The 20,086-nt window shown below is 47.5% G+C and overlaps 2 protein-coding genes across 15 annotated transcripts in view; both read left to right on the top strand.

The window, feature by feature from the left end:
- The window catches only part of CCDC62 (coiled-coil domain containing 62), a 41,047-nt gene extending 36,600 nt beyond the window's left edge, over positions 1-4,447 (top strand). For 11 of the 14 annotated variants that reach the window (XM_025473752.3, XM_049101574.1, XM_025473758.3 and 8 more), the window contains one exon: positions 3,630-4,447. In XM_025473752.3, the coding sequence (XP_025329537.1) occupies positions 3,630-3,731 (102 nt within the window). In that variant the 3' untranslated portion in view covers positions 3,732-4,447. Of the gene's footprint in view, positions 1-2,516; positions 2,611-3,629 lie in introns of those variants that run through there. The other 3 variants (XM_025473755.3, XM_025473756.3, XR_007406092.1) reach the window with 3 other exon arrangements.
- A 3,607-nt stretch (positions 4,448-8,054) lies between these two features.
- HIP1R (huntingtin interacting protein 1 related) overlaps positions 8,055-20,086 on the top strand; it is a 28,587-nt gene continuing 16,555 nt past the window's right edge. Inside the window, exon 1 of the mRNA XM_035706427.2 lies at positions 8,055-8,244. Coding sequence (XP_035562320.2) covers positions 8,152-8,244 — 93 coding nt within the window. The 5' untranslated portion in view covers positions 8,055-8,151. The remainder of the gene's footprint in view (positions 8,245-20,086) is intronic.

The following is a 20,086-nucleotide window of genomic DNA, read 5'->3' as shown; positions in this document are numbered from 1 at the left end:
AAAAGAGAGAAAAAAGGAAAGAGTAAAATGCAGCACAGCTGACCATATCACCTTACCCTGCAGCAGGCTTTCTACTTACTTGGGTGGGGATGGGGAGGGATTCACCTGGAATCTGAATTTGGACTGTTTGACAAGTACATGGGACTGCACATCATCGCTAGTTTGAGACTGTTGGTGTTGTCCACCAGGATTCTTAACCTTTTTTTGTGGCAGACTGGTAAAGCCTACAGATCCTCTTTGAATAATCTTCGTTTTGATATGTATTCTTTATTTTTTTTTTTTAAGTTCAAGTTAATGTATGTATAGTATTGGTTTCAGGAGTGGAATTGAGTGATTCTTCACTTACATGCAACACCCAGTGCTCATCCCAACAGGTGCCCTCCTTAATACCCGTCACCCATTTAGCACATCCTAATCCCACCCTCCTCCCCTCCAGCAACCCTCAGTTTGTGCTCTATAGTTAACAACCTCTTATGGTTTGCCTTCCTCTCTGTTTTTATCTTATTTTTCTCGCCTTCCTCTATGTTCATCAGTTTTGTTAAATTCCACATAGGAGTGAAATCCTATGGTATTTGTCTTTCTCTAACTTCTTTCACTTAGCATAATGCCCTCTAGCTCCATCCACATTGTTGCAAATGGCAAGATTTCATTCTTTTTGATGGCTGAGTAATATTCCATTGTGTATATATACCACATCTTTATACATCTGTGGATGGACACCCAGGCTTTTTCCATAGTTTAGCTATTATGGACATTGTTGCTATAAACATCGGGGTATATGTACCCCTTTGAATCAGCATTTTTTAAAGATTTTATTTATTTATTCATGAGAGACGCAGAGAGAGAGAGAGAGAGGCAGAGACACAGGCAGAGGGAGAAGCAGGCTCCAAGCAGGGAGCACAACGTGGGACTCGATCTCCAGGACCACACCCTGGGCTGAAGGCAGTGCTAAACCGCTGAGCCACCTGGGCTGCCCTGAATCAGCATTTTTGTATCCTTTGCATAAATACCTAGTAGTACAATTGGTGGGTCATAGGGTAGCTCTATTTTTCACTTTTTGAGGAACCTCCATACTGTTTTCCAGAGTGGCTACACCAGTTTGCATTCCCACCAACAGTACAAAAGTGTTCTCCTTTCTCTACATCCTCACCAACACCTGTTGTTTCCTGAGTTAATTTTAACCATTCTAGCAGGGGGTGAGGTGGTATCTCATTGTGGTTTTGGTTTGTATTTCCCTGCTGATGAGTGATGCTGAGCATTTTTACATGTGTCTGTTAGCCATCTGGATATCATCTTCGGAGAAATATCTGTTCATGTATTCTGCCCAGGTCTTAAGTGGATTATTTTTGGGGTGTCAGTTTTGATGAGTTCTTTATAGATTCTGGATACTAGCCCTTTATCCTCTAGGTCTTTCACAACTATCTTCTCCCATTAGAATCATGTTTTTAAATTAATAAAATACATCAGATTATAAAATTCATGAGAAGGCTGTTTGAGCAGAGAGGAAGCAGCATGAATGAAAGCCCAGAGAATAACCCTCACTAGCTCAAATGTAGGTCCCAAAGGGAGGAGGAAGATGCTGAGGAGGTGGCTTATCCTGCAAGCTAAAGTTTACCACCTAAGTCTACCAGTGTCTTTCCAGGTATCATCCTCCTCTGTCCTTTTTTTTCTTCTTCTTCTTTTTAAAAATATCTTCCCCAAACACCTGACAATGCTAACCAAGTCCTCAGTAGGTACTTCTAATTTAACAGTGGCACTTAAGAGTTGTTCACTCTTATTGAGGACCACTGTCTCATTAAGGGCTCAACACAGTCCATGTTAAGGCTGTGATAAAGAGCCAGTTATATTTGGGCATTAGTTTATTGCCATTGTTTAAGGAATAACACACATTGTAAAGCAAACAAAGCCTTCCTACTAGGCAGTTAGAGACAGGAAAAGGGCTGCACACATGAATAGGAAATCAGTACCTCTTTGCTGGAAGGATGTTAGTTGTATGAAATTACTTCATTATATTTCATTAATTCTGTAAGGTATTTTAAGGGCATTTCTGCTATATTTGTGTGTGTTTGTTTTTTGGGTTTTTTTTTTTTTAGATTTTATTTATTTATTAGAGAGTGAGAACGAGGGATCCCTGGGTGGCGCAGCAGTTTAGCGCCTGCCTTTGGCCCAGGGCGCGATCCTGGAGACCCTGGATCGAATCCCACATCGGGCTCCCGGTGCATGGAGCCTGCTTCTCCCTCTGCCTGTGTCTCTGCCTCTCTCTCTCTCTCTCTGTGACTATCATAAATAAATAAAAATTTAAAAAAAAGAAAAGAAAAAAAAAGAGAGTGAGAACGAGTAGGGAGTGGAGGGGCAGGGGGAGACGGACAAGCAGACTCCCCACTTAGCAGGGAGCTCAATCCCAGGACTCTGGGATCATGACCTGAACCGAAAGCAGGCGCCCCTATATGTGTGTATTGTCTTAAGTATTGTCCAGTTTTTCTCTCCTGGGTACTAATTTTGAAGTTGTTTTGTAGAATTTAGAAGTCTCAGAAGAGTCAGCTCAAAGAAATACTTTTATTAGTAATTGAAGAAAACAAAAGTCAACTTCACTATTCATTGTGGTCATAGGTAAGTCACCTTTGTTTATCTCCTCTTATAGCTCATTTGATATTTAATAAGTAACTTGGGAACATTGATAATAGAGTCAAGGCCATGCATTTGTTTGACCTATAATCCTTGTTTGACCTATTCATACATACCTTCTAAATTTAATCAGTAAAAGTCAATTGTTTGTATGAGAAATGAAGATCAAAGAGTTTTGTTCTCAGTACCTAGAATTTTAAACACAAGGAAGTGAATACAGACAGTTTTCAAAGTCAGAATCTAAATTAACATTTTAGGAGCACCTGGGTAGCTCAGTTGGTTAAGCATCCAACTCTTGATTTCGGCTTAGGTCATGATCTCAGGGTCATGAGATTGAGCCTGGCATCAGGCTCCATGCTAGACATGGAGCCTGCTTAAGATTCTCTGTTCCTCTCCCTCTGCCCTTTCCTGCTGCCTCTTTCTTTAAAAAAAAAAAAAAAAAAAAAAATCAGCATTTCATTTGGATGTCTTTTTGGAAAGAAGTCTTTTCTGGGGTTTCAGGTTTTATAAAAATGTTCATTGAGTGGGGTGCCTGGCTGGTTCAGTTCACGGAACATGTGACTCTTGATCTCAGGGTTGTAAGTTCGAGCCCTATGTGGGGTGTGGACATTACTTAAAAATAAAATCTTTAAAAAAAAAAAAAGATTCATTGATGTAGTAAGTATTTTCTTGATTTGTGTTTCCTTCTATCAAACCTGCATTTCAAATACAAAGTTTCTTCAGAATCCAGTTTGGTAAGTTAAAAAGTATACTCACTTCAGATGCTTTCATGGTAAAAGAGAGCACGTCAAGAACTCTGTGAAAGCAGTGAGTGTAGGTAGCCCTCTTTCTCTCCCTTGTTCTTTCTCTGCTGAGAAATTTTCAGATTTATGGTATTTTGCGTGACCTTAGGAAGATAAAAATCAAGACGTATAGTTAATTTTTTAGAGACTGGAACTTAGAATACAGTACCCAATGCTCTCGACTCGATTTTTATTAACTCTGTGTTTCTTTCCTTCTTGCAGAAGCCAATTTCTCATCTTCGGAAGGCAGGAAGTGGACATCAATACCTAATACCTAACCTTGAAAACAAGAAGGGGATTGTAATCCTTTGTAAGCAACATTGAATACCCAAGGGAAGCAGAAACTGAAAGTTAATTTTTCAGCATCTATATTTTGTTTGTTTTCAAGTTGACCATTTTCATGTTGAAGATATATTTTTTTATGTGTAAGAAATTAGACCTTACTGTGTATTTATCTATATACAAACTTGGAATAATTATGCTAGAGAGAAAAGGACTTCTCTGTAAAGATGTAGACTACAGTTAAGTACTAGAGAAGCTCTTTAAAAATGTGAACATCAAATAGAGAACCCCTGCATACAAAATGCTATTTTAACTATGATTTTTTTTTAAAAAAACTGTGCTTTAAATTATAACCAACAGCTTATTAGAGTCACCTGCGAATATATGAGACGTGGTATTCTCTTCTTTTGTGGCTTTAGCTCTGGACTTTGCTATGTAAAAGAGACATAAAATGATAGGATACAAAATATTTTTAACTGGAAAGTATCTCCTCTGTTACTGACAGTTGAGGTCCTTCTGTCCCAAAGCTGAACAGAGCCCCATCTCGTCTGGGTCTGTAATAGGTCCCATCTACTTACACAAACAAAAACTTGCAAGTTTTGTATGCATTTTTTTTTTATCATTAAAGACTAAAACACTTACCTTTTAACTTGTAATTTAATTTTTTTAAAGAATATACTATGTGCATTTCTGTCCCTTCTAAGAAAATTGATCAGCTTCAGTCAATAAAAAATATTTTTAATAATAAAGAAAAATAATTTTCTTGGATTTCTTTTTATCATAAAGGAGTAAAAAAAAAAGGAAGGTTAGTTGCTTGAAACTGAACCTGGCAAGTTAATTTCCTTGGGAATGGGAATGTATTTTTTTTAAGCATTGCAGATATCAAGGTTCTATTGTGCTGTATAAATGCCCCTTTGTTGAAAGGTTTCAGTGCTACTACTTCAGAGATGATTTTCATGAGAGTGGAGGAGCCACCCCATTTAGCCTTTTTAATTAGGGTGCTGAAAAGAGAAATTGGGTGAGGTTTGGCTGTGTTCTTTATAAATGCTTGCTTTCTCCCTCAGGCATGGCTGGTTTGTGCAGAGGAAGTCTGAAAAAGGTACAGTTGATTCTGAACTGTTGGAAGCCTAAAATGTCTCTGGAGAGGCTGATTTCCAGTCTGAGAAACAAAATATGAAAATTTCTCCCTTCTCTTTATGCTAGGTTTGTGGCTACCTGTCAGCTTGCCCAGTGAAGAGAGAAGGAGAACACTGATGAGACGCTAATAAGTAGGAAAATTTCAGGGAACTAAAGGATGAAGAAAGTCAAAAGTTATTTTGTGGCTAAATATATTTGAGCTCATAGGATTATAGTATCTGCAGTATCTATCTTACTCTATCACGTTGTTGTGAATTATAGCACATACAACTAAAAAATGGGAAATCTTTATATTAATACCAATTTATCTCTCTCAGCCTAAGTTATTAAATATGTGAGCAGTTTCTGGTAGGGAGAGTCAGCCTCGGTCTGTTTAAAAGAGTTGCGAGATAAAAACTAAGCATTTATATTTTGTCATCAATACTCTTCCATACTCTTCCATCTTAGGAGGCAGCTAAATGGTGCTGTAATTTGCCTGCCAGAAATTATCTCAGCCATCAAAAGAGACTGGTGTTGTAAGGGTACTTTTAGAATTTGTGAACAGGTTTTCTAAAGAAAATACCCCCAAAGAAAGAAATTCTAAGTCAAGATAATATGTAAACATTAACAACAAACAGTTTTACCTAAAAAGCTGTAGTAGGAAAGCATGGTATTGAGAGGCTCAGTGGGGTAAGGTTGGTTCAAACTAGGAAACCAGATGAATTAATCAGGACCACAGCAGACAAGGTAGGTAGTGATCTTTGAGAGGAGTTTATCAAATGAGGGGAGGGCACATTAATCAGTCCTATCAAGGATGATTTCTGGGTTCTCAGCCAAATACACACTTAGGACATCTAACAACAACAACAAAAAAAATAATTTGAACACACAGTAAGTACTACTTGCTGGCCATCAGAGACACAACAGTAAGCAAAGCAGACTGAATCCTTGTTTACAGTGGAGACAGACCTTAATTAAATAATCACAAATAGATCATGAAAAACTGGTAAGTGCTCTGAAATAAAGCTTGGAGCTACTGTGACAACATACATCAGGGGCATAGGTCAAGGGCGGAGGCTTCAGGGAAGCTGAAAGATAAATAGATGCTAACCCAGCGAACAGGAAGAGGAAGAGCATTCCTGACAATGGTAACAGCAGGCGCAAAGGCCCTGAGGTGGAAAGGAGCATGATGCATTTTCAGACCTGATGGACTAGGATGGCACAAGATGAAGCTGGACAGGGAGGTTGGGACCAGATCATACACACATGTACCAGTGAGGCAGTGTGGGGACTGCAGCCCCATCATTTCAGTAAGCCTAATGATATAAACGCTGCTGTTCAGCTTTCTTGGGTTTTCCTTAAAATGAGGCATTCATAACCCAAATTCTTTGCCTTTCTAATAGCCTGTGGGAAGCATGAAACCGTTCTGGAAGTACACCAAAATGGTGCCCTGATTTTGATGATATGGAGAATCTCAGCCAACCAGTGATGGAACCAGTACTAGAACCAGGTCTCTTGCCTAACAGCATTACCAGAGATGAACCCTAGCAAATTCAGAGGGGGAAACATTGTGTCCTAGGCTGCTTATCTTATAAAACTAAGCCATATGTTGAAGTGTACCAAATTATGGGGGGTTATTATTATTTTTTTAATTCATGAGAGACAGAGGTAGAGATATAGGCAGAGGGAGAAGCAGGCTCCCTGCAGGGAGTCCGATCCGGGACTCCATCCCAGGACCCTGGAATCACGCCCTGAGCCGAAGGCAGACACTCAACCACTAAGCCACCCAAGTATCCCTGCTATGGGGGATTCTTTACTCTTTCAACCCTGCATTTCACACACATTTATTGAACATTGCTAATGTGCCAGGCATCCTGCTAGACACCGAGATTATAAAATGGAGTAAGATGGGGTGCTTCTTGCCCTGCAGGAGCTCAAAAGCTTACATACAAGCAGATAAATTATAATTCATTAGAGATATTTTAGTAAAGTGCTCTTGGATCCCAGTAATAAACTGTTATTAAAAAGAGAGGTAGTTGATTGCTGATATGAAGTCACTGTGGCAGATGTTCTAGACCTAGAGGAGTTGTTGCCTGTTTTGAAAGAAGATGCTGTGTTACATATAAAGTTCACAGGATAACTTGCTTTTGTTCATGTGGAAAAAGGAGTCTGAGAAACAGCTGGTCTGGAGCCAGCAAGCCCCTTTACTGTGGTCTTTATTTGGACACAGCTGTTGACCAGGGTGCTGGGGATTAAAGATGAAACAGTACATGTGAAGGATTTAGCTCAGTTCCTGGCAAATAATAAGCCATCAATAAATATTAGCTATTGTTTTTCTGGTAAAGACACTTTTCAGGGATTAGAATTAGATAAAGCATGGTTAGTTTATTTTTGGTGGAGTCAGAAGAGAGCCTTGTCAAATACAGTTTTCAAGTATCCAGTGTCAGTTTTGGGGCAAGCAGAGATTAATCTATGAAGTTTTGGAGAGGGAGACCACCTTCAGGGTTACGTAGGCATCACTCACTCTTAAAGGGGAGTCCTTAGTACCTGTACTGGGTGATCTCATACCTACATTCTGAGAGGAAAACGGGATAGTAGAAACTAACCATTTGATAGCATACACTTGGGAGAACTGTGAGGTATATATAGATACACTTTTTTTTTTTTTTTTTTACTTCAGCCTTGGATAATTTAAAAAGCAAATCAAGAACAGTGTTTTGTAAAGTCTCACACGACCTCCTCCTGTGGCATCTTTCCGATGCACTTTGAAAAGATGTGCACTGTGCACTCTGTGCACACAGCACTGTGTTGTGTTCAGATCTGTCTGCAGGTTGTCCCAGGCCTGCAGCCTCTGAGGATTCATCCCGCGGCCCGCGACGATGATACCTGCTGTTACGTTAGAGATGCACAAAGGGGACGGCTTACTTGTATGCCTTTTCACACATACATTAATATAAGATTGAGAAGGGAAAAAGATGTCTAGTTGTGCTTCCATTGGTCAGATTCAATAAGGCCAAGTTTTCTGCAGTTAGCGAGATCCTTCTCTGGTGGAGACAGGACCTAGTGAATCCGGGGAGGAGAACGTGGGCAGAGGTGTGGAGGGGCAGGGGGCCTCGGCCGGGGCTCCGCCCCGCGGGGGCGGGGCGGGGGCGGGGCCGGGGCGGGCGAGGGGAGGCCCGGGCTCCCCGCGGGCGGGGGCGGGGGCGGGGCGGGGCGGGCCGGCTGGGCGCCCTAAGGCGGCCTCGCGGTGCCTAGGCTGGGGCGGGCTGCCGTGACGCGCTCAGACGCTCAGAGCCGGGGCCGGGCCGGGACCGCGGGCGGCGGCGGCGGCGGCGGCGGCAGCAGGATGAATAGCATCAAGAGCGTCCCGGCGCGGGTGCTGAGCCGCAGGCCGGGCCACAGCCTGGAGGCCGAGCGCGAACAGTTCGACAAGACCCAGGCGAGCGGCAGGGCCGCGGGCGGGCGGGGGGCGGGCGGGGGGCGCCCTCTCCCCGGTCCCCTCGCACGCGCCCCCGCAGCTCCCGGGCTCGGGACGCCCCCGGCCACCTTGCGCCCGGGCCTCCGCCCCCCCCCCCCGGCCGCCCGCGCGCAGGTGAACCGGAAGCGCGCCGGGGATGGGGCGGAGAGAGGCCGCTGGGGACCGAGGCGGCCAGGGTGCGGGGGCGAGGGGGCGAGGCGGCGAGGCGGCCGGGCGGCCCAGGGGGAGGGGGCCGGGGCGGCCGGGAGCCCCGGGTGCGGGGCGGGGCGGGGCGGGGCGGACGCGTCGGCGAGCCAGGTGGGGGCTGGGCCAGGTGCGCCCGGGCCTAGGTGCGCCCCCGGCGGGGCCTGCCCGATTGCTGGGAGCTGGCCGGCCGCCCCTCCCGCCGCCGCCGCCGCCGCCGCCGCCGCGCAGGCCGTGTGAAGTGCCCCCACCTCGGGGAAGCAGAGCGTTTCCTTGAAGGAAACTCGCAGCTTCCTCTCCGCCTGAGCTGGTTTCCAGGGCCGCACCGTATCTTCTTAGACGCCGAGCGAAAAGTTTCACGTATGTAGCCAGACTTGTTTGCCTGAGCGCCGGCCCACGTAGGGACGGGTTCACACCCCCTTATTAAACACGGGCGCCCGACAGGCAGAAACTTCCCGGGGCTCCTTCCTGCACTTCCCACGCGCCTGAAGGAAGGCCACGCTGCGGGTGTGGGCGCCGCTGCTGCTGCTGAGACCACAAGGCCGCCGCCGCCGCGCTGCTGGGTTCTGTTCCTTTTTATCTTCACAGACGGAGGTGTTCTTAGGCCTGGGGGGAGGGAAGAGCGCATTTGTTTATTGCCCAAAATAAGTCAACCAAGACTGAAATAGCAGAAAAATTTTACTGTAGAAATAAAGGAAGTGGAAGGGCCCCCTCCTGCCCTGTCTGAAGCGGTGTGGCAAGCGGCGTGGTGACCTCTGTGGCTGCTGTAGCAAGTTCTTCCCACCTGTCCCTGCCTACAGCAAGGACTTCCGCGGTTGCTTTCAAATCAAGTTACCTACGTGCAGTCTACTACAAAGCTTTCATTTTGAATCAAGGAAAACTCAGAGGGACCCTCTAACCGTTGTGCTTATGATTAACAATGAAAGGGATAATGAGATTTGGGGGCACCAAGGCTTTATGAAAACCAAGTGCTGGAACCAGCCTACCTGAAAATTATTAATTTATCCTGGGGATCCTCATCATCTGGCCTATTTTCAGCCCGGATAACCCATCGTAAAAACAAATGTGGTATTTAATTTAAAGTCAGTAATACATAAATAATTGTGGCAGGAATTTATGCAAGAATGGAGAAGAAAATTTAATGGGCAGAGAGAATCTGGATGTTTATTCACTGATTTTTTTATTTTTTTCCCCCTGTGCTTTTGAGGAGGTATAAGGAGGCCTGATTGTTACATAGATGGAATTAAAAGGCCAGCTTCACTAAGCTTACTCTTTATTATAAATCAAGGACAATCTCCTTTAACATCAAAGAGAAAGAATCTCTGATATAGATCCACACGTTTTAGTGGTTGGTTTGGTAAACAAGCAGGTGTTTTTTGTTTTATGGGTTTGTTTGTTTGTTTTTCTAGTTTCTAGGGTTTTTCTTAGAGACTGAGAGGGATACTTAATAATGAATAACTGTGTAATGGGTGAATCTCATAGGATTTACCTTTTGCTGACCCCCTTTTTTTCCCAGATACATGGCAGTTTGGGTTTAGCATCTAGGTTTGCTTGTCTTCAGAGTGACTTATTGAGGGATGGAGGATAAAGATTTTGTGCATGGTTAATATTTAATTAGCTCGCTCCCAGAAATATCTAGTGAGCTGCCAGCAAGGCCCTGTTGGTGGAAAGGAGCCAGAGAGCTGAGGTTGCTACTTACAAGTCTCCTTGTGGACAGAATAGCACATCCAGTTCATAGATTCACCTTCCCTTTGGAATATACTGCTTCTGTCTTCATGTTGCCCACAGTGCCCTGTGTTGCAGGGAAGCATTTTGACTTGCTTAGAATTTGTCATCAGCCTTGCCTTTCTTCTTGGGCCCCTGGATCAGGAGCAGGAAAAATGCTTCCATATTAGTTTTCTTGACAGACCATACCCCATTTTGCAAAGGTGCTTTCCCCACCCCAGTCAGGAGTGTTAAGGAAGAGCAGGCATCCTTCCTTTGTGTAGCTGGTACTTGTGATTGTTACATGGTGTGTGTGTATCATTCCAGAGAGAGTGTCCAGAAAGTCAGTCTATTCTTTACCACAACTTTAACCCTTTTGGTGATAAAACCCCTTTTCAAAATGGAGATGACACAATAGTATTGGCTTTTCGTTGTTGTAACATTCTGAATACAGAATGTTAGAGAATCCAGTATATCTGCATTTTGAACCTGAAACTAGCCTGTTAAAAAAAAAAAAAAAAAAAGCTATAAGGGCACCTAGGTGGCTCAGTCAGTTAAGCATCTACCTTCAACTCAGGTCACGATCTCAGGGTCCTGGGATCGAGCCCCACATCCAGTTCCGTGATGGGGAGTTTGCTTCTCCTCCCTCTGCCACTCCCTCTACCTCTGCCACTCCCACTGCTTGTGAGCATGTGCTCTCGAGCTTACTCTTTGTCTAATAAGTAAATCTTTTTTTTTTTTTTTTTAGATTTTATTTATTCATGAGAGACACACAGAGGCAGAGAGAGAAGCAGGCTCCCTGTGGGGAGACTGATGCGGGACTCGATCCCAGGACTCCAGGATCATGCCCTGAGCCTCAACCACTGAGCCACCCAAGTTTCCTATAAATAAAATCTTAAAGAGAGAGAAAAATGATGGAATATCATGCGACGGGCTTATAGGCAGGTGGACCTGAGTGCTATTAGCCTTTGCCCCTGGGCAAGTTGCTTAACTCCTGAATCTGTTTCCTCATCTGTAAAAATAGAGATTCATTCCACCCGCCCCCTATAGCTGTTTTAAGGTATAGAGAAACACTGTGGTAGGCTACCCCTCAAAGATGTCCACATCCTAATTCCTGGAACCTGTGAGTACTTTATCACACTTGGTAAGAAAATACTAATCAGCTGACCTTAAAATAGGCTGATTATCCTGGCTTTGCCAGGTGGGCCCAGTGTATTCCCAGGGCCTTTGAAATGTAGGAGGAGGGGGGCAACGGAGGAGATCAGAGGGATGGTCTGCTGGGGGACTGCTGGCTGTGACTGGCTTTGAGGTGGAAGCAGGGGCCCCTCGCCAAGGAATATGGGCGTCCTGGAGAAGGCAAGGAGTGGAGTTGTCTGTAGAGCCTCTGGAAAGAAATGCAGTATTGCTGGCACCTCGATTTTAGTTCAAGAAGACCTGTCTGACCTTCGAAACTGTAAGATGATAAAAACTTGTATTGTTTTTAGGCACTAAGTTTGTGGCAATTTGTTATAGCAGTAATAGGCTGCTAATAAACACAGAATGCAAAACACATGGTTCAGTGCTCTGCAAATAGCCATCATTCTCCCTTCCTTCCCCACCTCCCAGAAAAGCTTTAACACTTGAGAACTATTTCAGAACTTCCACTAGAGTAGAGACCCATCTTTGAGGCATATTATGGATGAGGACTCAGCAGATAGGAGTCATGGAAATGCTAAGCTTTTTGTTTATCTATGCGTGTTTGTGCCTCTCTGGTTCTGTTTCCTTTGCAAAATAGAAGTAGAACGCAAAAGCTTCCTTTCAGGTTGGGACAGAGAGGGGCCACTGTGCTCCGCAAGCCAAGCCCAGTGGGTGGGCGTTAAATGGATAGGCACAGCACACCTGAGTGGCTCAGTGGTTGTGTCTGCCTTCGGCTCAGGGCGTGATCCTGGAGTCCTGGGATCGAGTGCCACATCGGGCTCCCTGCGTGGAGCCTGCTTCTCCCTCTGCCTGTCTCTCTCCTTGTGTGTGTGTCTCATGAATAAATAAATAAAATCTTAAAAAAAAAAAATGGATAGGCAGGACCACCAAGGCATTGGAGCTTTTCCAGTAGGGAGGACACATCAGGTAGAAAGCTGTTCATAGGTCCAGTTTTCCAGGTCAATGACCCATCCCCACAGCACCCTCCGGGGAATTGAAATCTTGTAAAGAGTAATGTTTTTTGACATTCAGGACTTGCCAGCACTGTCCAGTAGAAACAGAATACACATCTCAGTGTAAGTTTAGGTTTCCTTGTAGCCACACTACAAGGTAATTAATTCATCTTAATCGTCTATTGTATTTAACCCAGTGTATCCAAAATAGAGCCATTTCGATATGTAATCACTAAAAATTAGGAATGGGATATTTTACATTCTTTTCCTACTAAGTCTTCAAAACCTATTTGTGTGTTTGAGAGCACATCTGTTTGGGCTCGCACACTTCAGGTGCCACACTTGGGCAGCCACTACCTGTTCTAGAAGCAGGGTGTTAGAATCCCCTGGGGAGTGTCTTTAAAATATCTGTGTAAAGGTGCTAGAGATTAGTAGGAGTCATTTGGTCTGGATAAGCCCCAGGCATTGGTTTTGTTTGTTTTTGTTTTTTTAAGTTCCCTAGCCGGGAATTCTTTAGAGTCTCCTTGAAGACAGCCCACAGGACACAAACATGTGTTTGGGAACTTGAATTTGGGTCTGAGATTCAGTCCCAGATAATGCAGTATTCTTTCCCACTTGCATATTTGACATGTTGGTCCTTCTGCCCTGACTTCCTGCCCCACATGTGCCCATCACCCCCTCCATGGAGTCTCCTCTGGCCCAATTTAACACACGCCCACCTTTGTGTCTTCATTATTCCTTTTAAATGCTGTGGTATTCTAACACTCTAAGTCACTAACCCCTTTCTGGGCCTCATTAAATGTTTACCAAGGGACGCTTGGGTGGCTCAGCGGTTGAGCATCTGCCTTGGGCCCAGGGCGTGATCCTGGAGTCCCAGGATCGAGTCCTGCATCGGGCTCCCTGCATGGGGCCTGCTTCTCCCTCTGCCTGTGTCTCTGCCTCTCTCTCTCTGTGTCTCTCATGAATAAATAAAATCTTAAAAAAAAAAATGTTTACCAAAAAAAATTTTTCCCCTGGCCTCAAGTTTGGGAAGATACCTAAATCATGTGGTGGAGAGCTAGAACTCCCCAAGCTGGGTCCCAGCAATGTCGGGGCTTGGGCGTGGGGGGGTCGGAGCGTGGGCATGAGGTCACCATGTGTAGGCATGGTTCCCAGCACCCAGTGCAGACAGGTTGAATGGCTGGAGAACAGAGGTGAGCCAAGGCTTTCAGCAAAGGAGGGAAAGAACCAGGCTCACAACCACACTACTGTGCTGCCCCCGCACCCCCCACCCCAAGCTGCCTGTGAGCTGCTGCCTTGCCAGAGTCCAAGTCAGCTGGGCTGGGTCTTGGGTGGTGAGCTGTACCCTTTCCACTGTGTGCACTGCTGTTTCACACCAAGATGCCAGATGCCCTCTACTTGGTGACGCCCAGGCAGGCAGCTGACTTCCTGACTCCCCAGGCTGCCAGAATCCCAGAATCCTCTGCTCTCTGGGTGTCAGAGGATGTGTTGGTCCAGACTGAGGCGGGATGAGGCTGCTAGTCCATCCTTCCCCGTTGCCATCATTGGTGTACACTTGCCTCCATGACACGTTCGTGAGGACCATTTATTACATGGTTTGTCTGGTGCTTTGGGGTGTGCCACAGGAAGGTAAAGACCTTTACACTCTCGTCCTCTCCAGGAGTTTTGGTCTCCATGAAGAGATGGCAGAGGGGTGAGGTGGACAGGAGTGCTATGGCAGAGCAGTTCAGGGCAAGACTCATCTGCAGAATGGACATAATCGTGCAGCCATCACGGAGGAGCTGTGAGGATTTGGAAGACTTCATAGTGTGGGGCTGCCTGGTGCAGAGTCAGTGCTGTGTGTTAGCTGTTTTGTTGTGTATGGAAAAGCAGGTTAGGCTGAAAGAAACAGAACCATGCCCCTGCTGGATTATTTCCCTGTGCCCCTAGTTTAGCTATCTGTAAAGGGGGAGCCAAGGCTGTTTGGAAGAGCAAGCAGATCTGCAGCAGGGGTGGGGGGAGGCAGGAAGGTAAGGAACAGCACCTTCCTGGGAGAAGGAGCCTGCAGGTGCTCATGCTCTAGAAGCATTCCTCCTCCTCCAGGACTGCAGGCCTCTGCTTCCAGGGAAGCCTCAGGGACGTTGGGGAAGCCAGCCAGCATCTTACTTCCTTGCCCTCAGCCCAGCATCCCAGCCAGCCCCAGGCTGGGCCCGTATGTGAATGAAACCCAACTGGGCGCTTATTTGCTCATTCCCACAGCTCTCAGTGGAAACTCTGGAGTCTAGGCCTGTTTGGCTGAGGCTCAGGGAAACCCAGTCTGCTAACCTGAGACACTTGGGCCAAAGGGTAGAGATGCCTTTGCCAGCCGGGCTGCGCTGTTGGCGATGCCCTTCCCCTTCACTTAATTTCAAGGTGGACTCAGGTATCACCTCATTTGTGAAACCATCAACCACTTACCCCCTGCCCAAGCCTTGCTCTGCTTCCCTAGTTCTCATGACATTCACACCATTTCCCTGTCTCCCTGTACATGGCAGTTCAGCCAGCAGAAGTGGGCAGCTAAGCTTATGCATTGTGTTTAGATCCATAGGAGAAGGGATTGTGTTGCTTCCCCCTCTGAGCCCCTAAGTCCTACCTACTGAACCCCAGGAGCCTCAGGCAGGATCTCCTTGGCTTCTCTTATGTCCTAGCACCTAGGAGCACATGATTTGGGGGACGCACTCATTGTGTATGCTGAATGAATAGATGCCATGGGACCAGTGGGTCTCCCTTCTTTGACATTGCTACCTGGTGAGGCCTAAGCGACCACCAGCACCCACTGCAGAAGACTGAGGCAATGGAGAAAAGTTTAATCCAGGCAGGATTGTTTCTTTTTTTTTTTTTTTTCTCTTGTTGAATTAAACACAGTCACCAAACTGCAATAGGCTTGCCTGCCAGGGGGTGACTCAGCCCCCTGGCTTGTGGGTCAGACAGGTCTGTGGAGTGATGTCACCAGGACCACGAGGAACGAAACCACCCGGGCTGGCTCCCCATCCATTCAGAAGCAGCCTGTGGAGGTGGGCCTAGGGGCTGTGTCATCCTCCCTTTGTGTCACCTGCAGAGCCCTGGGAAGAAGTGGCATTGGGTCAGGCTGCCACTGGTGAGAGGGAGGATCCTTCTCTGGCTTCCACCTGTCCTCTGGAGGGGTAGGCGTCATCGACAAGGCCCTCCAGTTTCATAAACAGGATGATCATGGGACCCAGACTGAGTGGGGACTGGGGCGTATGAATGGAGAGAGATGGCATTTGAAGGAATCAGGGTAGGACCAGTGTTGCTCCCCTGGCTTCCCATCTGCTGAATTACCAAACTGCTGGGTGCCTCCCCACTTTGCATGTGACCATATCCCAGTGCCTTCTTAGCTACAGAAATCCTGTGTTTGCTTTCAGCAGCGGCTTTTGAGATGGCAAACGCTTTTGAATGAGGTCTCTCTGTCCTTCAAACATCTCTTTGGAAACACTAAAGCAGAGTAACCCGCCTCTGTGCCAGTCCCTGTGCCTTGGCTCTTTGAAGGACGTTTTGGTCTCTGTTAAGTGCCTCTGTTAAGTGTTGTAATAACAGCACAAGGAGGAAGCTTAAGTCTGATTCATTTTGGGATTGATTTTTCAGGATAGTAAATGTTTTATAGTTGCTTTTACTATTTAACCAGTAGTTAAATTATTAGCTAGAAAAAGACACTCACTCACTGCCTTGAATCTAACCAGAACGCATATGTGAAAGAGCTTTTGTTCATTCAAGTGTTCACTCCCATGCATCCAATAAAGATTTATTGACCACCAGGCACAGGTCTGGGGACTGGAGATATAGCAGGAAGAGCAAAAGACTCACAGGGTCCCTTGTACCATGGACATCTGTTTGGGGGTCAGAGGTAGAAGCCGAGAAGAAGTGGTAAACAAGATGGTTTCAGATCATAAACATACTGGGGGAAGTAAACAGAAGATGCTTTCTGAAGAGGGTGGTTGGAGAAGACACTCCAGGAAGGAGCATTTGGGTCCAGAGCTGGGTGATGGGGGATGTGCCAGGCCTAGAGGTGGGACCTGACTTCTCCTCTAAGGAAGTAAAGGGAGGAATGTGTGGTTAGAACCAAGAGAGGTGGGATCCCTGGGTGGCTTAGTGGTTTGGTGCCCGCCTTTGGCCCAGGGTGCGGTCCTGGAGTCCCGGGATCGAGTCCCGCGTCGGGCTCCTGGCATGGAGCCTGCTTCTCCCTCCTCCTGTGTCTCTGCCTCTCTCTCTCTCTCTCTCTATGTCTATCATAATAATAATAATAATAAATAAATAATAAATAAATAAATAAATAAATAAATAAATAAATATTTAAAAAAAAAAAAAAGAACCAAGAGAGGTGTTTTGGACATGCTTCATACATGTTTGCATTCTAGAGGACCCAGGGCTTTTTCATTCCTGCTTTCCAGATAGGGAAGCCTCCATCAGGAAAGGGGGAAGTTTCTGAAGCAAAGGCTCCCCGGTGATTTGGGATGATCTGTGACAGATCCTGAAGGCCGAGGTGCTGTAGCATCCCCAGTGGGATGGCTGAGAAGACCTGTCTTTATCTCCAGATGCAGGGGCTCCTGGCAGAGGAGTCCTCAAAATGAAGACAGCCAGGGTTGCATCCTCTACAGCCACTTAGCTCCTTGCCAAGGGTTGTGGGTTTCCAGAACAGTGTAATTGGTACTGATGAGCATTGGGCCAAAAACCAATGGCTCTGTGAGATGCTCACAGTCTTATCTTTTTTTTTTGTTTAATTTTTTATTTATTTATGATAGTCACACAGAGAGAGGGGGAGAGGCAGAGATACAGGCAGAGGGAGAAGCAGGCTCCATGCACCGGGAGCCCGATGTGGGATTCGATCCCTGGTCTCCAGGATCGCGCCCTGGGCCAAAGGCAGGCGCCAAACCGCTGCGCCACCCAGGGATCCCAGATGCTCACAGTCTTGCTGTATCCTCAGTGACTGTCTCCTCCCCCACTGCCCTCCCTGACTATGGCTCTTCCTAGGGCTCCTTTGCGAAGGCCCACAGCTGATGGCGCGGGGGCTGAGTTGCTGTGAGCAGATGCTGATTAGAACTTCTAGGCTTGATCATCAGGCTTCGCTGACCATGTCTGTGCTCTGAGGCCCAGCTTCTGTCTGGAGTCTGCACCGGGCACCTAGCCTCTCTGTACCACCTGCTGTGGCTCCTGCCCTGCCCTGGCTGCCTCACAGGGCTCCTCTTTCCTGAATCAGCACCTGCTGGAATGCTTCCTGGGGTGTGTCCCTGCCAGTTGCTCCTCTGGGGATGGGTGCCATTGGTGTCTTTTTCCAGCCTGGTCCTTGGACGGTCTCCTCTGGCTTCACTTGTCCTGGCTGCAGGACAAAAGCTGCCCTGGGGAGGCGCCAGAGTAAGTGGAGATGAAGGTCAGAGCCCTGCGTCAGATGCCCTTGCTCATAGGAATGGGGAACCCTGGAGGCCCATGAGCTTCTCCGTGCCATCCCGATGCTGTAATTACCCGAGGTTTTGAACAAATCCCTGATCCAGAATGTGCTTCCTGACTTGGAATCGGGCCAGTTGCTCCCTGAGCGGTAGTGGTCCTGGGGATGCTGGGTTCCTGTGGCGGGACAGAGAAGGCTGTCTGTTGACTCACTGCTCCCTTGGCCCAGCCTCCCACCTCCGGGACCCCGTGGTGGCTGAGAGGACAGCGTCCAGAGCCAGGCAGCCTGGGCTCCGGCCCCATCCAGCAGCCTCCCTGTCCTTGTAGGCCGGGGAGGGTGCTGTGCAAAGCTCAGGTCAATATGCAAAACACTTAGAACAGTGCCTGGCAGGGCACAAGCACTTGGTCAACATTTCATCATTAGGACCTTGAGCAAGTGATTACCTTCCATGAGCTTGGTTTCCTCATCTACTTCCTCCTAGGGTGACTTTGGAGATTAAATGAGCTAATACTAGTGAAGTGCTCAGCGCACATGCTGAACGTGATAAAAATCTTTCTACTATAAGATTATTGAGCCTAGTTGGCTCTATTGTGGCATGAAATGTCACTTTTACAAGTTTCCCGGTGCTGGTGATTCTGATGGTGTCTCCAGAGTCTGCTGAAGCCTTCCCATCCCTTGGCCTCTGGCCACCCCCAGCATAGTACGGCACCTCTGCCCTTCAGAAGGTCAGGTTGCTCACCATCCAGGCACCAGGTGGAACAAACTGCAGACTCTTGGAGGCAGGCAGGGTGGCTGCCCAAGGCCTGGGGTGTGGACTTGTTGGCTTTTTCCACCACAGAAGGGGCAGCAGTGGCCTGAATGCCCATGAAACCATTTACTGTCTCATGCTTGCTGGTCTAAGAAACCTGTCTCTGCAGACCTTTCAGCTCCCACCGGAGACCCCTGGGCATTCCTGGGGTCTCACAGCTGCCCTGGAATGCACCATTATCATTCTTGTCCTGCTTCCCTTCAGTGGGGAGAGCTGCTTCCTAGCCCCCCATCCCGACCACTGGAAGGTCAATAGGAATCACTTCCCCCTCTTCCCCAGGAGTCCAATAAGCAGACAAGTCCCAAACTGGTTGCCTCCTCTGCTTCCTCCCACCCAGGCCTTCTCTCCTGCTCTGAGTTTTCCAGCCAGACACCGAGGCCCCTAATCAATCCATTCGACTTAAAGGTGTTTCTCTCCATGGCAATTGATCTTGCCAGCCATGAGGGATTACATTTGCTGTTGTCAGAGCTGCTGGGATAGTTCTGGCCTAGGTGGCTGTCCCAGGGCAGAAAGAAACCTTTTTGCAGTCTGGCAGGCTGTAGAGCACCCACATGCTGGTGCTGGGCTCCCCTGCGACTCCCCCTCCTCCTTCAGTTTTCCCCCAGCCACCTGTTGGCCTGTTGTGAGGGTAACCTGCTGTGTGGACAGAATAAGTATTGCTGACCATCAGAGCGTCTTGAGACTGTAAACACTAGGTGCTGAGCTATGTCACTGTTGCTCAGCATAGATTCTAGCAGTAAGAAGAAGAGCCCTGAAGCTCTCCCCACCCCTGCAGCCCACTTAGGACAGGCTAGGGCGTCCCTGGGGCCTGACATCCCCTCATGGGACGAGGCTTGGCTGCTGTGCCTGGTAGGAGAAGCAAGGCCCTGTGAAGTGTGCACAGACTCCCTCTGTGTGAGCACTGTGCCTCCTTGTGAGGCTTCCTGACCCACACATCTGCTGCCCTGCACACAACGGGGCCGTGTTCCCTCCCCGGGAGGGACCCTGTTTCTACAGCCAGCCACAGGGAGCAGACAGCACTGGGAGGGTGGAGTGGGGAGGGAGGGAGAGGAGGAGCCTAGTGCCCAGACTCTGCCGTGTGCCTAAGTCCCCACATCTTCCGGGGCCCGGAGCCCCCACACTGCTTTTGGAAGTCTTCCATGTACCAGGAACCATTTAGGGGCTGGGGGTACAGCAGCAGCCAGAGAGGCAGAACCACTTCCCTCTTGGTGTTGACACTCAGGATAGGATGGATAACAGACAAGGAAAACATCATGGTCAGGGGGCACCAAGTAGCTGAGTACACGGAGAGGTGTTAATCAGGGGAGACTGAAATAGGGTGGCAGCAGGAAGGGGACTGGTGAGCAGAGACCCATAAGGGGTGGTGGTGAGGGGTCCAGTTCCCAGCAGTGAGCGGGTGCTCAGTCTACATTTGGACCCAGGATGAAGTAAAGGCTGTCTTAGTGGCCTGTAGGGAAGGCTGGGAGAGGGCACTGCCCCACTCAGGCACCCCACCTTCAGCTCAGCAATGCACTCCTGGCTCCTGCTGCCCTGGCTGTATGGGGCCTCCTCCCTACCCCTCTC

This window comes from Canis lupus, chromosome 26 (assembly GCF_003254725.2).
Source record: "Canis lupus dingo isolate Sandy chromosome 26, ASM325472v2, whole genome shotgun sequence".
NCBI classification, from domain to species: domain Eukaryota; kingdom Metazoa; phylum Chordata; class Mammalia; order Carnivora; family Canidae; genus Canis; species Canis lupus.
The sequence above is the reverse complement of the archived record's forward strand: the minus strand, read 5'-3'. Positions and strand labels throughout refer to the sequence as shown.